This window comes from Salmo salar, chromosome 20, assembly GCF_965601325.2.
Source record: "Salmo salar chromosome 20, fSalSal1, whole genome shotgun sequence".
Classification (NCBI taxonomy): Eukaryota; Metazoa; Chordata; class Actinopteri; order Salmoniformes; family Salmonidae; genus Salmo; species Salmo salar.
The window spans coordinates 69,533,681-69,556,214 of record NC_138310.1 but is presented as its reverse complement, the minus strand read 5'-3'; the positions used below and the strand labels follow the sequence as shown (position 1 = coordinate 69,556,214).

The 22,534-nt window shown below is 45.5% G+C and overlaps 1 protein-coding gene across 2 annotated transcripts in view; it reads left to right on the top strand.

Annotated features, from left to right (window-relative positions):
* LOC106581221 (serine/threonine-protein kinase ULK2) overlaps positions 1-22,292 on the top strand; it is a 54,613-nt gene extending 32,321 nt beyond the window's left edge. The window contains exons 5-26 of one of the 2 annotated variants that reach the window (XM_014163133.3): positions 1,235-1,271; positions 3,351-3,524; positions 3,961-4,034; positions 4,163-4,264; positions 5,737-5,795; positions 5,907-5,989; positions 6,105-6,155; positions 6,299-6,387; positions 6,788-6,956; positions 7,260-7,314; positions 13,086-13,232; positions 14,868-15,016; positions 15,131-15,214; positions 16,049-16,320; positions 16,431-16,612; positions 16,698-16,807; positions 17,201-17,344; positions 17,771-17,985; positions 18,081-18,259; positions 18,486-18,604; positions 18,769-19,062; positions 19,514-22,292. In XM_014163133.3, the coding sequence (XP_014018608.1) occupies positions 1,235-1,271; positions 3,351-3,524; positions 3,961-4,034; positions 4,163-4,264; positions 5,737-5,795; positions 5,907-5,989; positions 6,105-6,155; positions 6,299-6,387; positions 6,788-6,956; positions 7,260-7,314; positions 13,086-13,232; positions 14,868-15,016; positions 15,131-15,214; positions 16,049-16,320; positions 16,431-16,612; positions 16,698-16,807; positions 17,201-17,344; positions 17,771-17,985; positions 18,081-18,259; positions 18,486-18,604; positions 18,769-19,062; positions 19,514-19,578 (2,853 nt within the window). In that variant the 3' untranslated portion in view covers positions 19,579-22,292. The remainder of the gene's footprint in view (positions 1-1,234; positions 1,272-3,350; positions 3,525-3,960; positions 4,035-4,162; positions 4,265-5,736; positions 5,796-5,906; positions 5,990-6,104; positions 6,156-6,298; positions 6,388-6,787; positions 6,957-7,259; positions 7,315-13,085; positions 13,233-14,867; positions 15,017-15,130; positions 15,215-16,048; positions 16,321-16,430; positions 16,613-16,697; positions 16,808-17,200; positions 17,345-17,770; positions 17,986-18,080; positions 18,260-18,485; positions 18,605-18,768; positions 19,063-19,513) is intronic. The other variant, XM_014163134.3, reaches the window with a different exon arrangement.
* Positions 22,293-22,534: the final 242 nt, after the last annotated feature.

The following is a 22,534-nucleotide window of genomic DNA, read 5'->3' as shown; positions in this document are numbered from 1 at the left end:
TGAGTCTGCCGATAAGAATATGGTGGTTGACAGAGTCGAAAGCCTTGGCCAGGTCGATGAATACAGCTGCACAGTATTGTCTTTTAATCGATGGCGGTTATGATATCATTTAGGACCTTGAGCGTGGCTGAGGTGCACCCATGATCAGCTCGGAAACCAGATTGCATAGCGGAGAAGGTACGGTGGGATTCGAAATGGTCGGTGATCTGTTTGTTAACTTGGCTTTCAAAGACTTTAGAAAGGCAGGGTAGGATAGAGATGGGTCTGTAACAGTTTGGGTCTAGGGTGTCTCCCCCTTTGAAGAGGGGGATGACCGCGGCAGCTTTCCAGTCTTTAGGGATCTCAGACGATAGAAAAGAGAGGTTGTAACAATTGCGGTGGATAATTTTAGAAATAGAGGGGCCAGATTGTCTAGCCCAGCTGATTTGTAGGAGCCCAGATTTTGAAGCTCTTTCAGTAGAGCATAAGCTATCTGGATTTGGGTGAAGGAGAAATGGGGGAGGCTTGGGCAAGTTGCCATGAGGGGTGCAGAGCTGTTGACCGGGGTAGGGGTAGCCAGGTGGAAAGCATGGCCAGCTGTAGAAAAATACTTATTGAAATTCTTGATTATCGTAGATTTATCGGTGGTGACAGCCTCAAGTTGGGAATGGACATTTCTGAATTTTTGGTGGCCTTCCTAAGCCAGGATTCAGACATGGCTAGGACTTCAGGGTTGGCAGAGTGTGCTAAAGCAGTGAATAAAACACATTTAGGGAGGAGGCTTCTGATGTTAACATGCATGAAACCAAGGCTTTTACTGTTACGGTTAAACTCACGGAACTGGAAAATGGTGGACAGACGGGGTAGATGCTAGCATAAATTAGCCTACCCATTAGCTCCCCTCTGTTTCTCTACTTTTCTCTCCCCTGCTCCCTTGCACATTTTTTCTAACTCTCTCACTCTCTTTCTTGGACTACTCTCCCTCACACTCTGTCCTTCCTGCTCTCTGTGTTGACTAATGCCAGGATTAACAGAGACTGTCAGTACTGATAACAGCACAGCCATTCATCAGATTTTAATTGATGAGACCCTTGGTTATCTGGGCTTTGTGGTCACACACACACACACACACACACACACACACACACACACACACACACACACACACACACCCCCCGCTTGATACTGCTAATCTGTGTTGTTCTTACACAGACTGCTAATAGAATGGTTTTGTTTGTCTTGTTCCTCCGCACAGTACTGCAACGGTGGCGATCTGGCTGACTATCTGCAAGGTAAGCATCACACTAATCTCAACACACACTGGGTATTATTCATCAAAACAAAGTAACTAGCGGTGGAGAGGAGTGTGGGTACTTTTGTGTACGTCTCTATCTGCCGTCTGTCTGTGTGTGTTGTGTGTTCCCAATGCAAGGGAATGTTGTGTGTAGGAGCCAACACAGTGATATGACACAATGGGTTCCTTCTTTAGCACCAAGGTCAGCATAGCTGAGTCTCAAAGGTCACTCCTCTCTCATAATGCTTCACAAGAAAGCACCAAGCACTGAACGTCTTAATAGGATGCTGCTTGTGGAGGTCTACATGATATATCGTTGATTTTATTGGTATAGCAGTGAATTGCATAACACACACCTGTCTCCCTGTTGCTATGGGTCATATTTGCATATATATGTCAATGTCAACAGCAGGTAGTTATGCGTTAATCCTAGCAGAGCTACAGTTGAGTAACAGAGAAAGAAAGAGCTCATCATGAAATGGGCACCATAACAAGAGTTCAACGGGGAGTCTAAAAAGGTACTGAGGAACAGAACGTCCCAGTGCACCAGGTTCAGTGTAGACACTGGTGAACAGAGGAAAGCAGTGTTTTGGACTCTGGTCCTTATGTTGTGTTCTGATTCCCTTGTTATCAGGGGAACTGTTTTTTTATGTTGTACAGGTGCACGCTCTCACGTCACCTCAGGGCACGGTACAGTGTCTGTACCTCTCTCTTCTAGCGTGCACGCACAGTCGCTCTCTCCCCCTTTCTGTTGGGCGCTCTCTCTCTCTCTCTTTCTCTTTCTCTTTCTCTTTCTCTTTCTCTCTCTTTCTTTCTTTCTTTCTCTCTCTCTTCTTTCTTTCTTTCTTTCTTTCTCTCTCTCTCTCTCTCTCTCTCTCTCTCTCTCTCTCTCTCTCTCTCTTTCTCTCTCTCTCTCTCTCTTTCTCTCTCTTTCTTTCTTTCTTTCTTTCTTTCTTTCTTTCTTTCTTTCTTTCTTTCTTTCTTTCTTTCTTTCTTTCTTTCTTTCTTTCTTTCTTTCTTTCTTTCTTTCTTTCTTTCTTTCTTTCTTTCTTTCTTTCTTTCTTCTTTCTTATATATATATATATATATATATATATATATATATATATATATATATATATATATATGGTTAGATTGACACAAGATCCATTGTGACCATAATGGTTTGGTTTACTCTTTAGAGACCCAGGAATCCTCTAAGCTAGCAGCTCACTGGATTAGCTAATGTTATTGTTTCACTGCAACCAGTACATGCAGGACCAGACACACTCCACTGCCTGACCTCTTATGCTAACTACAGTAATCTTCACTGTTAATACTTTTATTACTTAGGCTGCTAATGTTCAAACAATTACTATTCTATTCAGCTGTGCTTGCATAGAAGATGTAGACTACTTGCAGAATAAGCATTTTGTGCGGGTTGCTTTCCCTTGGATTCTGTGTGCAGTTGTGGTGACAGAGCTCTCCCAATGCATCCTGATGTAGAAGTTTTAATGCACCTATATCAATGAGAGAAATGCATCTAAATCACTTAAATGTAAGCTGAGGCAATCAGTAATTAATGCAATACATTAGGGAGATGGGGGTATTGAGTGTGTATAACTGCTGGCAAATGTTTGGTATGGGTCCCATGTGGCTCAGTTGGTTGAGCATAGTGCTTGCAATGCCAGAGTTGTGGGTTTTGTTTCCCACAGGGGAAAAGTATGAAATGGATGTACTCACTACTGTAAGTTGTTTTAGATACGAGTGTCTGCTAAATGACTAAAATCTCAATCTGAAAATGTAAAAACATGTTAATGATTGGTGTGAGTGAAACAGTGTGTGAAATAGTTGTAAAAAGTTGTCTCTATGGCCTCTAGACTAGTGCATAGTGGGTGGATAATGTCCTTTATAGAGTTTCCGTGCAGTATGAGTAATGTAGTTTTGTATCAATAAAATATGCTTATAGCCAGTGTGGGTGTAGTAGTCTTTTACCACTACATCCCTGGTCATCATACATTATGTGCCAATACATTTCTACTGTATAATGAAGGATTGTGGGTAAGTAGTTTTTTTCCCTCCTCTCTGCTCTCCCTAGCCAAGGGGACACTGAGAGAAGACACTCTGAGGGTGTTCCTCCAGCAGATAGCAGCAGCAATGAGGATCCTCAACAGTAAAGGCATCATCCACCGAGACCTGAAACCACAGAACATTCTGCTGTCATACACGAGTCGCAAGAGATCCAGCATCAACGGCATCCGCATCAAAATAGGTGACTGAACAAACCAGCCCCTCAAACACAACACACACTCAGTTAAAACTAAGCTAAAACTTCAAAAAGACAACTATCCCTTTAATTCTTCACAACTTCATAATGTTTCTATGATATAAATACTGTTTATACTGTGTATATATAGAGATGGCCTATCCATGAACTGTTAGCCATCATATGATTTGTCTTATTGTCTCACACAAGTGTCATATATCAAATGTCATGTATCACGATGCACCACAATGATAGCTAGCTAAGGTCATGATTAGTTGTTTTTAACCCTACAGCTATATTTAGTTTGCACAGTGCTATTCCCGCATGGTGTGGTGACTCTCATGTTATGTGTTGCGTTCCCAACTGTCTAGTGTCTGAGAGGCTTGGTAATAGGAGCTATTAATAACACAGACCGACAGACTGACGGCCTTTTCTCTTTCAGCTGACTTTGGCTTCGCACGATACCTCCAGAGCAACATGATGGCAGCCACGCTGTGTGGCTCCCCCATGTACATGGTGGGTGCAGGTGTGCGTGTGTTTGTGTGTGTGTGAGGGTGTCATGTCTGCAGTCTCTTGTTCTCCAGCAACCTGCAGCTGGAACGGTCCTTTCAGAGCATGACCTCTAACCTCTGTCCTCTAACCAGGCCCCAGAAGTGATCATGTCTCAGAACTATGACGCCAAGGCAGACCTGTGGAGCATTGGAACTGTCGTCTACCAGTGTCTCGTAGGGAAGCCCCCTTTCCAGGTAGGATGGAGAGCGAGAGAGCAGCATTAAACTGTGTGAAATATCAAATAAAATGGTATTTGTCACATGTGCGGAATACAACAGGTGTAGACGTTACAGAGAAATCCTTACTTACAAGCCCTTAACCAACAATGCAGTTTTAAGAAAATATGCCCCCCCCCCAAAAAAGTAAGAGATGATAAGAATAACAAATAATTAAAGAGCAGCAGTAAATAACACTAGCGGTGTTATATACAGGGGGTACTAGTACAATGTGTGGGGGCACCGCTGTCGAGGTCATTGAGGTAACATGTACATGTAGGTAGAGTTATTAAAGTGACTATGCATAGATAATAACAGAGTAGCAGCAGCGTAGAAGGGATGGGGGCAATGCAAATAGTCTGGGTAGCCATTTGATTAGCTGTTCAGGAGTCTTATGGCTTGGGGGTAGAAGCTGTTTAGAAGCTTCTTGGACCTAGACTTGGTGCTCCGGTACCGCTTGCCGTGCAGTAGAAGAGAGAAAAGTCTATGACTAGGGTGGCTGGAGTCTTTGACAATTTTTAGGGCCTTCCTCTGACACCGCCTGGTATAAACATCGTGGATAGCAGGAAGCTTGGCCCTGGTGATGTACTGGGCCGTACACACTACCCTCTGTAGTGCCTTGAGGTCGGAGGCCGAGCAGTTGCCATACCAGGCAATGATGCAACCCTTCAGGATGCTCTCGATGGTGCAGCTGTAAAACCTTTTGAGGATCTGATGACCCATGCCAAATCTTTTCAGTCTGCTGAGGGTGAATAGGTTTTGTCGTGCTCTCTTCACGACTGTCTTGGTGTGCTTTGACCATGTTAGTTTGTTGGTGATGTAGACACCAAGGAATTTGAAACTCTCGACCTGCTCCGCTACAGCCCCATTGATGTTAATGGGGGTGTGCTCGGTCCTCCTTTTCCTGTAGTCCACAATCATCTCCTTTGTCTTGGTCACTTTGAGGGAGAGGTTGTTGTCCTTGCACACGGTCAGGTCTCTGACCTTCTTCCCATAGGCTGTCTCATCATTGTCGGTGATCAGGCCTACCACTGGTGTTGGAGTCGTGCCTGGCCGTGTAGTCATGAGTGAACAGGGAGTACAGGAGGGGACTGAGCACGCACCCCTGAGGGGCCCCCATGTTGAGGATCAGAGTGGCGGCTGTGTTGTTACTTACCCTTACCACCTGGGGGCGGCCCGTCAGGAAGTCCAGGATCCAGTTGCCAAGGGATGCGTTTAGTCCCAGGGTCTTTAGCATAGTGATAAGCTTTGAGGGCATTCTCACATAGGTGTTCCTTTTGTCCAGGTGTGAAAGGGCAGTGTGGAGTGCAATAGAGATTGCATCATCTGTGGATCTGTGTCCACAGATTAAATATGAAATATGTCACCCATGATGTGTGTTTATAGAAGTAGTATACAACCCCCCTGTCGCTCTGTTGTCTCTCTCTCTCTGTCTGTCTGTCTGTCTTTAGGCCAACAGTCCGCAGGACCTGAGGATGTTCTATGAGAAGAACAAGTCGCTGCTACCCATGTAGGTCAACAGATGATAGGATTTAGGAATTATTTAATTATCTGATCGAGGGCTTTTGGGCTGAAAATCATGTTTTTAACTAGAATGTATGTCTGTTCCTCTATTACTTAGCATCCCGAGGGAGACGTCTCCTTCCCTTGGCAACCTGTTGCTAGGCCTGCTGCAGAGGAACCAGAAGGACAGGATGGACTTCGGTCAGTTCTGACATCACTTCCCTTCCAGAAAGGAAATGATTTAATACGTCATGTTTCTTATCTATAAATTATACATTACTTCTCTAACATTCACACTTCTGTCTTGTTGTATCAGATGCGTTTTTCAGTCATCCTTTCTTAGATCCAGCATCTGCCATCAAAAAATGTGAGTAGATAGATGAGAACTTCCTTCATCAATAACGGGGAAATACCTGTTGTGGTGTCAGAGCTGTATTGTGAGGTGGCATTGATGTTAAGAGCACTTAGGTCTTGTGTGAAAACGTGTATTTGTATGTTTTTTTTCTTCAGCATGCCCTGTTCCAGTACCCAACTGCCCTAGCGCTGTGACCGACATCACATATGGCAGCTCACCCTCTGTTCGCTACAACTCCCCTGCCGTAAGTTCATCCTGATTGCCTATACACCTCATAGTTGCATTCCACACCCAGTGGGTTTATCCGTACCTCAAGGCATAGCACCACACCTCAACACTCAGCGCTTAACAATCTAGACTTTGTACAGTAGCTCAGTGGGAAAATGGACAAACTGAGTTTCCCAGGGATGTACTCTTTCTCTCTGTCCACTGTGATTGCATTATTCTGGCAGTCTACATAGCCCAGTCTGGCACTAATTGAATTGCACAGCCCAAGCCCTCTCTCTCACTGAGATTTTAATCCTCTCACTTTCTTTCTTTGCCCTACCCTCCTAATACACACACACACCACCTACCCCCACCAACATAAACACACCTTTTGCTCACTACAACACAAACGCACGCATACCCCTTCCCTTCTCTAGTCTCTCCCAGACATGCAGACGTTACCTGAGGACTCTCTGTCGTCGCCCCCCCTGGGCCCTCCAAACTACCTGCAGCTGTCTAAGGAGTCTGGAGGAAGCACCAGCAGCAAGAACTCCTCAAGCGACACGGACGACTTTGTCCTGGTGCCACACCTCTCCACAGAGTCTTGTGAGTCTGCAGGAACACACACATGCAGACATGCACACACACACACACACTAAGACTGGACACTTGCTACTCCTTATTACACTAGTTAGGCCTATTGACAACACTACATGTACATTGTGCACCTACGTACACTCTTAGACTAAGCACCTGCTATAAAACGCACACTGAGCACCTACTCACACTTGACACACACAGTTGACCAAATAGCAACACATTTTGAGTGGCAGTATGGGTAGTCCGTTAATTCACTTATGTGCCATGGTTTATACTCTTGTCTGGTTGGCTCACTTCCCTCTTCCTCAGATGACCAGCCAATGGGAGCAGTGGGGCATCGGCCGTCCGGAGAGTGGTGTGGAGGGTGAGTGTAACGTCATCAACTTCAGCTCTTAACATGGATTCAGCCAGTGTGTGTGCGTATTTATGTACAGTACCAGTCAAAAGTTTTTGACACACCTACTCATTCAAGGGCTTTTCTTTATTTTTACTATTTTCTACATTGTACAATTATAGTGAAGACATTAAAACTATGATATAACACATGGAATCATGTAGTAACCAAAAAAGTATTAAACTAATCAAAATATATTTTATATTTGAGATTCTTCAATGTAACCACCCTTTGCCTTGATGACAGCTTTGCACACTCTTGGCATTCTCTCAACCAGCTTCGCCTGGAATGCTTTTCCAACAGTCTTGAAGGAGTTCCCGCATATACTGAGCACTTGTTGGCTGCTTTTCCTTCACTCGGGGGTCCAACTCATCCCAAACCATCTCAATTGGATTGAGGTCGGGTGATTGTGGAGGCCAGGTCATCTGATGCAGCACTCCATAACTCTCCTTCTTGGTCAAATAGCCCTTAAACAGTCTTGAGGTGTATTGGGTCATTGTCCTGTTGAAAAACAAATGATAGTCCCATTAAGCGGAAACCGGATGGGATGGCGTATCGCTGCAGAATGCTGTGGTAGCCATGCTGGTTAAGTGTGCCTTGAACTGTAAATAAATCCCAGACAGTGTCACCAGCAAAGCACCAGCACACGTCCTCCATGCTTCATGGTGGGAACCACACATGCAGGAATCATCCGTTCACCTACAGTACTCTGCGTCTCACAAAGACACCAGCGGTTGGAACCAAAAATCTACAATTTCAGACGAAAGGACAGATTTCGACCAGTTTAATGTCCTTTGCTCGTGTTTGTTTGGGCCAAGCAAGTCTCTTCTTATTGGTGTCCTTTAGTAGTGGCTTCTTTGCAGCAATTCAACCTTGAAGTCCTGTTTCGCACAGTCTCCTCTGAACAGCTGTTGAGATGTGTCTGTTAGTGAATTCTGTGAAGAATTTATTTGGGCTGCAGTTTCTGAGGCCGGTAACTCTAATGAACGTATCCCCTGCAACAGAGGTAACTCTGGGTCTTCCTTTCCTGTGGTGGTCCTCATGAGAGCCCGTTACATCATAGCACTTGATGGTTTTTGTGTCTGCACTTGAAGAAACTTTCAAAGTTCTTGAAATGTTCCTTATTGACTGACCTTCATGTCTTAAAGTAATGATGGACTGTCGTTTCTCTTTGCTTATTTGAGCTGTTCTTGCCATAATATGGACTCGGTCTTTTACCAAATAGGACTATCTTCTGTATACCACCCCTACCTTGTCACAACACAACTGATTGGCCCAAATGCATTAAGAAGGAAAGAAATTCCAGAAATGTCTTTTAATAAGGCACACCTGTTAATTGAAATGCATTCCAGGTGACTACCTCATTAAGCTGGTTGAGAGAATGCAAAGTGTGTGCAAAGGTGTAATCAAGGCAAAAGTCTACTTTGAAAAATATCAAATATATTTTGATTTGTTGAACACTTGTTTGGTTACTACATGATGCCATATGTGTTATTTCATAGTTTTGATGTCTTCACTATTATTCTACAATGTAGAAAATAGTACAAATAAAGATCAACCCTTGAATGAGTCGGTGTGTCTGACCTTTTGACTGGTACTGTATGTATGTATGAGAAAAAGTGTTTAAAGCTGTCCAACTCTTTGTCTGATTTGGCCCGGCCACCATTTCAGAAAAGAACATAAAGCCTGTCCCTGCACCACCTCTGGTTATCCTTGGAGCACAATATCTAGATGACCTGACCTAGCTTCTCTGTTGACTCCCCTGGGCTTGACCGTGTTGCACCTTGCTCATTGGAAATCTATCATGTTTTCACTGTTGACTTGTTGCGTCATGGAAATGTAACTTAAGCTCAGAAAAGATGAATAAACAGTCTGTTTGACCTGTGTCCCTAAACTGGTATATTTCAGGAAATGGCCAATTTTTTTTTTTTTACATTTTTCAGCAATTAGATTTATAGCACATTAGACAGATCTAACAATGATTGTCACAAAACATAACATAATAAATATGTGTGGTGGATGTTGACAAGGACCAAGATTAAAAATAGACTGTAGCTGATGGAGATATGAGCCAGTCTGACGTGCATGCTGCTATTTCAGCCCCAGATATCAGGTGTGTGTGTGTGTAGTGACGTGTGTGTGTAGTGACGTGTGTGTGTGTAGTGACGTGTGTGTGTAGTGACGTGTGTGTGTAGTGACGTGTGTGTGTGTGTAGTGACGTGTGTGTGTGTGTAGTGACGTGTGTGTTTAGTGACGTGTGTGTGTGTAGTGACGTGTGTGTTTAGTGACGTGTGTGTGTAGTGACGTGTGTGTGTAGTGACGTGTGTGTGTGTAGTGACGTGTGTGTGTGTGTGTGTGTGTGTAGTGACGTGTGTGTGTGTGCGTGCAGTGACGTGTGTGTGTGTGCGTGTATTGACGTGCGTGTAGTGACGTGAGTGTGTGTGCGTGTAGTGACGGTGTGTGTGTGTGTGTGTGTGTGTGTGTGTGTGTGTGTGCACGCGCGAGTGACGTGTGTGTGTGTGTGTGTGGGGGGGGCGCGAGTGACGTGTGTGTGTGTGTGCGCGCGAGTGACGTGTGTGTGTGTGCGCGCGAGTGACGTGTGTGTGCGCGCGCGAGTGACGTGTGTGTGCGCGCGCGAGTGACGTGTGTGTGTGTGCGCGCGCGAGTGACGTGTGTGTGTGCGCGCGCGAGTGACGTGTGTGTGTGTGTGTGTGTGTGTGTGTGTGTGTGTGTGTGTGTGTGCGCGCGAGTGACGTGTGTGTGTGTGTGTGCGCGCGAGTGACACGTGTGTGTGTGTGTGCGCATGAGTGACGTGTGTCCGTCAGCTGTGAACAGGCTCTGCATGAGTAAGTGCATTCTGTCTACTCCACATGGACATTTCAATGTATAACTCTACTGGTGTCATCTCTGTCAGTCTGCACAGCAGCTGTGTTTTGTTCATTTTATACCCCTTAGTCATAAACTACATGATATTTGTGTCTGAAAGCAATATATTAGTCTTCCTTTTCCATGAAACTATGTCAAAGGCTAAATAAGGTATTTTGTTCAAGTCAAAATCGATTTGATTTGTGCTTATATTGTGTAGATGTCTCAGATAAATGGCTACTGTGTATCCTAAACAACCCAGACTAGGCAGGTCTGTGGTATAAGAATAGATCTCTTACACAGGAAATCGCTCTGGGCAAACGTCATGGCACCTCAAGTGACTGTCTCATACACACAGAGCAGAGACACAAACACCACTTCTCCCCAAAGTCACTTCCTCCTCTCCTGTGACCCCACACTCTCTCTCTCTGTTTGTAAATAACCTGCAGCATGACAAGGCTCTCCACCCTTATCTATCACTCTCTTTTTCTTTTCGCTCCCCCTGTTCCTCTCCCTGTTTCTCTTTGTAAAAAGCCTCCAGTAATACTGTTTTCTAATGCTCTGTTTCTCTCTTTGTAAAAAGCCTCCAGTAATACTGTTTTCTAATGCTCTGTTTCTCTCTTTGTAAAAAGCCTCCAGTAATACTGTTTCTAATGCTCTGTTTCTCTCTTTGTAAATGGCCTCCAGTAATACTGTTTCTAATGCTCTGTTTCTCTCTTTGTAAAAAGCCTCCAGTAATACTGTTTTCTAATGCTCTGTTTCTCTCTTTGTAAATGGCCTCCAGTAATACTGTTTTCTAACTCTCTGTTTCTCTCTTTGTAAATGGCCTCCAGTAATACTGTTTTCTAACTCTCTGTTTCTCTCTCCCTGTCTTGTATTCACACTCATTTGGTCTATTCCTTGCTTGTTTCTCCCTGTCACTCTCTCCTCAATCATATAGCTGCTTTCCTCCTTTCTCACCATCTCTCTATATTCGTCTTTGGGGTGATCGTTTCTCCCCCCTCTTTTCCCTATCACCCTGACGCTTAAAGAGATCCTCCAAAGTTACGAATAGAAATTTGTACAATATGTTATGAATTTGTAAGTACTTAAGATCCTTGACTGCGTCTTTAATTCTCTCTCTGCCTGTCCCTTTCCCCCATCCCTCCCCTCTCTTCATTCTCTTTCCCTTGGTTCCCTGGTTGTGCTGCCAGGTGGTTAACACTCAGCCTGTCCTTCTGTGACCTGTCTCTCTGCTGTGAGGTGAGGAGCTAGTTTGTATGAGTGCCAATAGAGTCATTCTCTATTCCTGGAGGATCCCACCCCTCAGTCGGCTCACATCACCTCAGCTCCCCTCAGCTCCCACAGTCACTTGTTTTTCCCCTGTGCTCTGTCTGTCCTTAATCGATCCCTGGGCCAGGGAATGCAAGGGAGGGAGGGAGAGTGCAGAGAGACAGAGCCACTACTAAGGATGAATATGGAGAAAAGAAGGGAGATAAGGAGAAAGAAAGAGAGCAGCTGCCCAAAATGAATGAGGAGAGGGCAACGAGCAGAGACAAAGCAAATAGAAAAAGTGGAGAGTATTTAGAGGGAGTGCACACAGAGGAGAGGGAAAATACAGTGCTGTGTTTCCATTCCCCTCTGGGTAGATGCAGTAAAGACAAACAGATTCCCTCTCTCCTCTCAAAGAAGATAGTCATGACTGACCTACAAACTGCCTATTGTTAGGGAGAGCATCCTGTGTAGCTCCAGTGTCCCCATTAGCTTCTGTTGTTAGAACACATCAGCTTGTAACAATCTGTTCTGGGGAGAAATGAATGTGTTAAACTGAATGACTGCATGGGGTAATACAGTGCACTGAGGTTATAGAATAAACCACGGATATGCCACTTTGATGAACCTTTATGGCCCTTTTTATTTTTGGTTGGAACTAGAAGGGCGATTGTGTCTTACCAAAAGCTATGTTAATGTGTGTTATGTTAAAATGTGTTTCTTTGCTTCTCGGAGTGGAAAGCAGACAAAGAAAACCCTTTGTCTGTGTGTTGCTGCTGTACAGGACAGACGGATGGTCGTGTGCCTCGCGTGTATCCCTCGGTCTATTCCCTTTCTCTGGTCTACACCCTCCCCCGCTAACCATCTTATTACATAATGCTGCTACTGTTACATCTGCCCTGTTCTATAACATTTATATTCCTCCTCCCCTTCCTCTTTCCTTTTTTCATTCTAAACCCAAGTGAACCCCCTATGGTTGACCCGTGTATGACTTTAGCTCAGGGAACATTTTGGACCAATGGAATAACAAAGGCATGTAAATGAGGCCAGCTTTCTTTCCGCCTGTCCCTCTGTCTGATAGGAGGCGGGCTTAGCACGTGCTATTGGCCGAGCCCTCAAACAACACTCTTCCATAACTCCTCCTCTTAGCACTGACTGCTCCCCACTGATTGGGCAGACACGTGTGTGTGTGTGTGTGTGTGTGTGTGTGTGTGTGTGTGTGTGTGTGTGTGTGTGTGTGTGTGTGTGTGTGTGTGTGTGTGTGTGTGTGTGTGTGTGTGTGTGTGTGTGTGTGTGTGTGTGTGTGTGTGTGTGTGCGCGCGCGCAATGGCCCTGCCCCCTCTGGGTTTTTGCAGGACTGAAGTTTAGTTCCTCCCCCAGCCTCAGTTGAAAATGCCATATGTGTAAAAAATGAAATAAGAAGAACTCTGAGACATAGCCTAGCTAGAAACTTCTAGTCAGTCTTCATGTTCTATTTATACAAATGCTGTCTCAGAAGGACTGAAGTATTTTTTTTTAACATTGAGTTCTATGGGTGTCATCATTCCTGAACAGATGGTGCAGTTTTGGCAGAACTAGCAGACAGACTGGCTAATGTTCCTGCTCTTCCCCCTTCACCACTCCAGGCAGCCGCAGACCACCGGACAGACCCCCATGGTGTCCCCCCGGGCAGAGACTACCCCCATCCCTGTGCCCACCCAGGTGCGGAACTACCAGCGCATCAAACAGAACCTCTCCAACAGCCCCACCACCGCGCTCTACGGCTCACACAGGTAAGAGACTGGGGAGGGTTAGGGAGGTGCCACTATCCTGGGGTGTTCCCTGAAGTACAGCTGTCATGGATAAGAAGTTGTTTGTTTTGTGGCTGTTCAGAGACTAGTCTATCTTGTTGTTTGATCTCTGATGACTAACCTTTGGGTTTGGAAAATTCACTTTCAACTCTGTCAGTTATTGCATCAGGCAATTAAGTTTCATCAGTTCAGTCAGTGGATATTGCTTGTGTTGTGGTGTGGTGGGGGGAAGTGCTTCAAGACATCTATAGAAAGGGAGGGAATAGGAAAAGGTTTCGAATCTCCTTTCGAGGCAAATTAGTTTTATTGTTGTGCTTCTATTGACTGTTGTGAGAGGAGATAAGAACATTGCCACAGGGATTAGTATAAAGTTCCTGTGGTGTTTTTCCATTGAGACTTACCCCCACACCAGTGGGCAGCCAGCTCTAGTGTGTGTTTCCATCAGGAGTGTGACACTAGAGACTTGTAGTAAGAATCAACAACCTCTGCATCATCAAGACTGTTGCTTTGCAAGAATGTGTTAATGTTCAAAGTTAGCCAGTGTTATGTAAATGCAAGCTGAAAAGTACCCAGGGTCTTACCTTGGCTCCAACTTAGAGCAGGCCCGCCGGAGCCATGTCCCAGTGAGACATGGGTACCGGCCCACATAGATGGAAACAGAAAAGTCTGAGCCTTTTGCGTAAGCTACTGGGGTAAATCCTCAATGGAAATGCGGCACTGGAGTAGCCTAGCTCCACAGTGAACCCTCAACCCTACACCCCCTACTTACCCTCACCACAGGGCCCCAAAGCCTGGGCAGCGGGTACTGAGTAGCCAGCCTCCCCAACTGCTGCCCCATTTCCCTTGGCCCTGGGTCTGACTCTGGAGTCCTCCAAGGACGATTAAGTTCTCTGTCACAGACCGACTACCCTGTCCCTTGACCATGTCTGGGCTAGTTAACAAGTTAGCGCTTAGCGCTAACAAGAAGAGATGAATGCAGAGAGCTAGCACAGCAGACTAGCAGAAAGACAGTGTGCAGACATCTCAGGGGAAGACTGGCTTCTATATGTGCCCGGCTGCTGCCTACGCTTTCTCTGTTCGCCATCTTTTTTTTTTTAAACTCCGTACATCTCTCAAGAGAGGAGGTGCAGGAGAAAGAGTGGAAGAGTACTCGCTATCAGCACAACAGTTTTCGCGAGGATAGGCTAACAGCTGTGTTTTGAAGTCCTGTGCTTGCAGCGTGACAGGGTTGTCTTGGCAGCAAACTGACGGTCGCTGAATAACTCAGGAAGTTTATATTAGAACCAAGCGAAAAAGGCAACAGTTAGACACTGAGCTGAGGGAATGAAATCTAGCTAAGCTCATTGACAAAAGGTGTATTAAATGTTAATGTTTTCAGGTGTTTCAGAAAGGTTATTCAAGTGTTATTTCATGATAAACATGAAGGACAGTGGTTGGAAAATAGAGCTTCGCTGTAAGCTGAAAATAAGGGTGTTCATGAACTGTTAGACAAGTAATGAAGCTTGCTGGTGTTGGTTCTGGTGGACTAACAATGAATGTGTGTAACATTTTTGGTATGTATGTTCTGTATATTTGTGATATCTAAACCTCCATTGTGTGTGCTTGTTGTCTATGCAGGTCTGGTACAGTGAGGCGGTCCAACACCAGTCCCATGGGTTTCCCTAAGGTTGGCTCTGGGTCCCCCAGCTCTGCAGACTGCAGCCCTCAGATGACAGGCAGACGTCTCTCTATAGGCACCTCCCGCCCATACTCCCCCTCACCTCTGGGTAAGAACATGCCCCAACATGTCCCCATATCATTCAACACTCCTGGCATCATAATTATTTCACATTGAAATGTCTCATTGAAACTGCATTAATATGTCTGTGTTTCTCTTTAAGTGGGCACCATCCCAGAGCAGCTGGGTCACTGTTGCTGTGGACACCCTCAGGGCCATGAGTCCCGCAGCCACAGCTCCTCAGGAGGTGAGTTCAGTAGACTGACAGACATACAGACAGATAGAACAAGGCTGGGTTTCCCAAAAGCATCATGGCACTAAGATCATCTTAATTCCATTGAAACTAAATATGATCTTAGTGATATTATGCTCTGGGGAAACCCAGCCCATGATGACTTTTTAAGGAGACAAAGCCAGCTACAGAAGTGTTTACATGTTCTTCCCTCTCTCCCCTCCTCCCCCGAGGCGGATGTTTATGCCATGAGTCAGGTTATTTTTTAAGTAACAGGTGTTCCATTAACGCTCTGGGAGGGAGGTTGTGTGTATGGGAGTTGAAGTGTTTCACCCACCCATCCACGCAGTTCTCACAAGTGTGTCACTATTTGAGTCAAGAGGCCAGTATCCATGGCAACCCCCGTGAAGTAAGTGGGACTTACCCTGAGCAAAACAGTGCAGATACAGTTAGTTCTTAGTCTCCTTTAGAAAACTTGATGACCTACTAAAGAAAAAAACAGAAGTTTCCAGGGTCTTTTTGAACTTCTCAACAGCAATCCTGTGAATGAACAAGACACTCATAAAAACAGGAACCTAGTGGCCCTTTACTGCTGCTATTTTTGACTTGGTTTACAGTGGAAAAATACACATTTCAAGACTGTAGAGCCATCTAGTGGTGAATTTTAAATCTTCTCTAGATCAGTATGCGCTAACTCCACTGACACTATACTAACACTAATGTAACTAATACTAACACTAATGTAACTAATGATCGCCACTAAAACAATTATTAATGTGAAACTTAAACTTTTACATTAAGTGAAAAAAAAATTACTTGTATGAATGAATCTCTGTGTGTCTCTTTTAGGTTCTCCAGTGCCGTCCTCCCAGTTACTGGGTGGTCGCCTGCAGAGTGCCCCCACCCTGACTGAGGTCTACCACACCAGACAGAAACTCCACAAGCAGCTGTCAGACCCCATCCAGCCCTCCACCTCCAACTACCCCCCCAGCCACTCCCCCCACCTGGGTCGCCCTGGCAACCTGGGCACCTCCCCCACCAAACACCTGGGCTCCTCCCCCCGCTCCTCTGATTGGCTGACGAAGTCGCCTCTGCCCACAATCATTGGCTCCCCCACCAAGGTCGGTTGAGTTGATAACCATTTTGGCATGTTTTAATCATTAGCCTAATTCTGTTTTGCGTGTCCTACTTACCACAACCAGTAACTGTTGACCTCTATGTCCTTGTTCAGCCCGTCTCGGCCCCATTTAAGATCCCTAAGACGCAGGCGTCCTGTAACCTGATGGCCCTGGCAGACAGTCCCACACCCACTAAGACCCTGGCGGATGCACGGGACATCTGTGCCTACCACTGTACCCCCTACCCCAGTGAGCGCCAGTCTGCCCCTGAGGCCAGCAGGACCACGTTTGGCAGGTAAACGGTGCGCTGTTGTCTTTTTCTCTGTCTCATTCTCTCTTTGTGGGTAATATATCTCTTCTCAATGTGTTTCTCTCCCCAGGTCTGTCAGTACTAGCCGTCTGTCTGAACAGCCAGTCAGAATCACTCTAGGGGGACAGCCCTACCAGGGAAGCACAGACAGCCTCAACGCAGAGCGGCCCATGGATACAGGTAAATACACACACACACACACACACACACACACACACACACACACACACACACACACACACACACACACACCGCACACTGTCCTAGTTTCATCCTCCCAGGTATAAATAATGGAACAGATGTTTTTACCATTAATTAGAAAAGAGCTAGAGACTGAAAATGAGTCGTGAAATAACCTAGCTGGTAAACTGACCTGGACATCAATGTTTTAGTAGATAATACTTACCCGTTGTCCCAAAGAACAACACAAATACAAACACGCACCAGTCTCTCTGCTTTATTGATTCTCGCCCTGCATGAACTGCTTGGATTGGCTGCTCTGACAGGACCTTCCTGTGTAACAGAGAGCTTGATTGGCTTAGTGTGAATGACCGCCCCTCCCTCCCTCCCTAGCACCAGCAGGACCGTTTGGGCTGGCTCAGCCTCGGGGTGGGGCGGCGAGTCCCCGGACTGTTCTCTTCACCGTGGGCTCGCCCCCCAACAGCAGCACCCCCCCTACCTGCAGCCACCTGGGCACCCGGCCGCGCACCACCTCAGGTGAGACCGCTCACTGCATCAGCGGCTAACTGCTAGGCTAACCGCTTGCTAAACCCCACTTCCCAAAGCTACACCCTCTTAGCTAACCTGCTAATGCTAAATACTACGACTCCACTCAATGTTTCCTACCTGGAGTGAAGTGACTCCCGTGTTGGTGGTTCCAATGCCCTGAGATACATAACTGCTATTTAGTGGGCAGTCTCTCTCCCTCTCCTTGTGCTGTTCATCTTAGTGGGTACTATCAATAATACTCTGTGTCTCGGACTGAACTTTGTTCTGGAAAATGTTGTAATTATGTTATCTTAATCAGAAATTCTCTATAGTTCAAATTCAGCCAATGAAAGGAGCAATCAAATTATGCCAAAGTGATAGGCCTACATATTGACACACATCAACAATGTTTCGCGCTCTCTCTCCCTCTCTCAGTGGGCTCCAACAGTTCGGCAGGCTCCCTGTGCTCCACCAGTGGGCGGGTGTACGTGGGCTCTCCTCCGGGCATGGCCATCGGGACCTCTCCCCCAGGGGGTGCAGAGGCAGGTCCCAGCAGCCTACGCTATGTCCCCTACGGCACCTCTCCCCCCAGCCTGGACGGATTCATCACCTTTGAGGCCCCAGAGCTGCCTGAGGAGACACTCATGGAGGTGGGAGAGGGGGCCCATTTTGTGTGTGTGTGTGGCATTTCTATTTGCACACGTCTTTATGTAATATCTGACCTGTATCATGTGTTTGACTACAGCGAGAGCACACAGACACTCTGATGCACCTACGGATGATGCTGTCCTTCACTGACTGTGTGCTGGAGATCGCAGCGGTGCGAGCAGGAGGGTCAGACCTGGGCGCATCGGCTGCCTCCCTCTACCCCCCTCAGGAGAGTGTGGTAGTGGACCAGATCAGCCAGCTCAGCAAGGAGTGGGGGTAAGGGAGAGACCAAAATTGGGGGGATGGGGTTCACAGTTTAACTGAAAGTATTCTGGTTTTAGTTTGGACCCAAACCTGTAGCATTTCATCATAGTGAGGCACAAAAACATCAGTTTCATCACAATTTAAATTATTGTTGTAAAAGACAATTATGATGTTTTTAAGAAAGAAAAGCCATGGAAGCCGTATAGGTTAGTAATGTGTGCTGTGCTACCCCCTACAGGCAGGTGGAGCAGCTGGTGCTGTACATGAAAGCTGCCCAGCTCCTGGCCTCCTCCCTCCACCTGGCCAAGGCCCAGATCAAATCAGCCAAGCTCAACCCTTCCAGCGCCGTCAAGCAGGGTAAGACAAAAATCCCCAGACCGGTACAGTGGCATTACACTATAGTATTTATAAACTGCATACGAACTTAAAACACTTAAAATATACATGTATAATACTTCGATATAATTTATTTTTATTTGAACATAACTAACTTTCTCTCCCCCTCCCTCACCCCCTTCCAGTGGTGAAGAGTCTGAACGAGCGTTACAAGAGCTGCATCTCCCTGTGTCGGCGGCTCACAGACAAGCTGAACCACTTCTTCTCAGACAAGCAGCGCTTCGTAGACGAGATCAACAGCGTGACCGCAGAGAAACTCATCTATAACTACGCTGTGGAAACGGTGCAGTCTGCAGCTCTGGATGAGATGTTTCAGCAGACGGAGGACATAGCCTACCGTTACAACAAGGCTGCCATGCTGCTAGAAGGCCTGTCCAAGATCCTCCAGGACCCTGCAGACATCCAAAATGTGGCCAAGTGTAAGTATCCACGTGCCGGCCTTAACTGTAGACTGAAGACCAGTCTGTTTCTGCTACGCCATTGTTATGTCATGTATGGCCAAAGCACAAATCCATCTTTCAACCAGGCTCCCCCAACAGGCTCTGTCAGAGACCAGACAAGCTCATCACATTGTACTGTATCAGAGACTCTGGTGTATTGGACATGGATATTAATATGGACAGTCAAGTGTGTTAACTAGAGTCTCTTGTGAAAAATCCCTTTGACCTCTTATCTTTAATCAGCACTCACAGGCTTACTTGAACCACTTAGTCCAGCTCTGAGCTTCTTTCAGATGAGGCTTCAATCAGATGAGGTTTAGAGTGCACTGTGCTTCTCTGAAAGTGTGTGAGGCATGGTAGCCAGGTCATTGTGACATAGAACAGCAGCTACAGTCACTGTAATCTGACTGTGTGTTTGTCTCCTCAACAGACAAGGCCAGTGTGGACCGGAGAATCTCTGCCCTCTGCTACTGCACCGTCACACTGTATGAGTAGCAGACCACACACACATATCAGGGGCAGTTGTGACCTCTGTCCCCCTTCTCTGCCCAGAGGGACCACTCTACCCCGACAATAGAACATTGAGGACAAGCACGGAACTCCAATGTTCCCTCACGTAGCAGTCCAAGCACCTTTCCGTTTAGATTTTTTTCTGAGTTTAAGGAAACAACATGGCAGATAGTATAACACCTTCTTTGGCATCGCAGACTGAACGATGAAGTGTGTGAGAGATGATGCACACATTCACTACCAAAGATGATCCAATGATCCTGGAACTGAGACATTCACAGGACATGAACAAGACGCAGGCATCTTCTTGCGCGCTGTCTGTCAACGGACTCCTTGAAGAGAGTGGGATGAGGACACAAACTCTACCCAGCTTTTTGTATCTGACTTGCAGGATTTTTACATTTTGTACCAGAAGAAAGAGATTGATATAAGGACAATGACAATCTATCATGGGCCCAGAGACTTATACACCCATGAAAAATACATATTTTTAATGCAAATCACAGTGGTTATTATAATGTAAAGGTTTTTACTCTGTATTAGTATTGTTGTTGTGATTATTTATTGTTTTGGAATAGGAGGCTGTTGTGATGCCTGTCTGACATCATCTTTAGTATTGAAGTGGAAAGAAGGAGTATATGAGATTAGTCAATTTAAAGGAGTATATGAGATTAGTCAATTTAAAGGAGTGTATGAGATTAGTCAATTTAAAGGCGTATATGAGATTAGTCCATTTTAAAGGAGTATATGAGATTAGTCAATTTAAAAGAGTATATGAGATTAGTCAATTTAAAGGCAGTCAGTCTAGCCAACCCTGTAACAAATACACATACTCAAACGCCAAATCACACACTTTACAATACATGTACATAGAAGAACACACAGTTTTACACACATGGAAGGACGCCTGAAGAGCAAACAACCATGTAGATTTGTAATCAGATAGTTTTGTTCATTTGTTAGCTGAAGCACTTTATTGTGAAAAGTGGGGGGGACACTTTGTCCTGACAGGTTAGGAAAGAGAAATGTGAAGGCTGTTAGTGGTAGCTCAGGTTGGTTAAAGGGATGGGGGTGGGGGGGTTCTCTCTTCTCTCTCACCCTCTTCAGCCCACAACACCACTTGCCCTGCCACAGCTCTCCCTCTCATTGCTGCGCAACCTGCTTGCACACTCTGACTGTTAAGTGTTGCCGTGGAAATGGGGTGAGGGGTCGTAAGAAACGTCCAGTCTCTACACATCCCACACCACTGGTGGGCGTTTAGAATAGTATGGCAAGAAGAAGCCTGTGGGTGACAGAATTGGACTAAAACGTATGTTTTCTTTGCCCCTGGAACTTCTAGCGTTGACCAGCACATGCCCCTAGGCATTTGGGGAGGAGGGGCTCCTGATCAGTTAACCAAGGGAGAACGCCCCTCTCCAGGGTGAATCAAGACAAAACAGTGAAATTACTTGAGTAGTTTTCGCTAAATAATACAGAAACAAGCTTTTTTTTATGTTCATACATGAATAACTGTAACTAATTTCCAAGTAAATTGATGTTTGCAAAAGTGTCAATATTTGTATGTTGTGCATGTGATTTTGTTTTCCTGAGTGAATGTGTGTGTGAGAGCACAGTGAGAGAGTGAGGGGGTCAGTGAGCGAGACGACGCCATTGGATGCCCTGCCTCTCGATCAAAGAGCACAAACATTTTTATGTACTTTTAACCACGCCTGCCACGGGTTCAAGTCAATCTATCCCCACTAGAGGTCCCTGGCACAGAGGAATGTGCCAATCACAAGGCAGCTGCTCCAAACATCTCCACACAACCTCTTTATACTAGGACTGTTCATATACTATACCGGATTGGGATTCTGTGTGGAGAGATCAAATCTACTGTGTTGGAAGTAAAGAAAGGCACTGCCTAGCATCCATTCAAGTCTGCTCTGCTCTCTCCCCAAGCAGCTGCTGTGCTTGCAATGCAGTAATGTTAGTGAGTCTGCACACGTCAGGTATGCAAAAGGCCAGTGATCATAGAAAGTCCATTACAGAAGAAAAGCTGCCTCCTAAGCCTATTTGAAAAGTGGGCAGAGTCCTTGATTTCCTATTGTACAAGTGTGAATAGTGTGTAAATGCGTAAACTTGCAACTGGTGGCCACTAGCTCTTTTTATGATGTACTGTTCCTTTTTTATAGACATATCCAAGTTTCTGTGGTTTATTTAGTTTTTGCTCTTGTGCCCTCTCCCTTTGCACGTGAGCACTCCGCACCACAAAAAGCCTTTTCTGCACACTGAGTGGCGGGAGAAGGACATTAAAACAGTCAGAAACTGTCTGAACATACCAAATCCATGCATCTATTTATAGCGCTGTAGATTTAGGCCACACTCCCTCACTAGCAGTGTTTTATTAAGAATGGAGTACTAACGATGGACTGTTTCAGAGACAAACCATTGGTACTAAGCACATGTTATATCCCGTAGAGTGAATGTATTCACCCTCCCAGTCATTTGCACCTCAGACTCCAGCTGAATGCATACCGACCCTTGTGATGGTTAAGCCCCCCTCCCCTGAACTGACCATGACAATGCAACTGAATTTCCACACACCTATTTTTCAATGAGAAATGTTGATGTGTTACTTGATGTGAGTTAAAGGGCATCTTTCTTTTATGGAACTCTACAAATGCAGCCTTTGTTAATTAAAAAGAAAAGTTGGAACTACATGCATGGTCTGTATTATTTCATGGAAAATACTAATAACATTTGTGGGTACCTTATTAACACTAGAAAAGCCGGGCCTCGTGGGACCCCCATTTGAGCCAATGAGCAGTCATTTTCACTCTAATATTCACTAGATGGAGCCAAATTCCTGCTTCAAAATACTGTATGTTTCAAACCATGTCAATCTCATGGACCATCAGTCCATAGTTATGATGGTGGTTATATACAGTTTGTGTGGTTACAT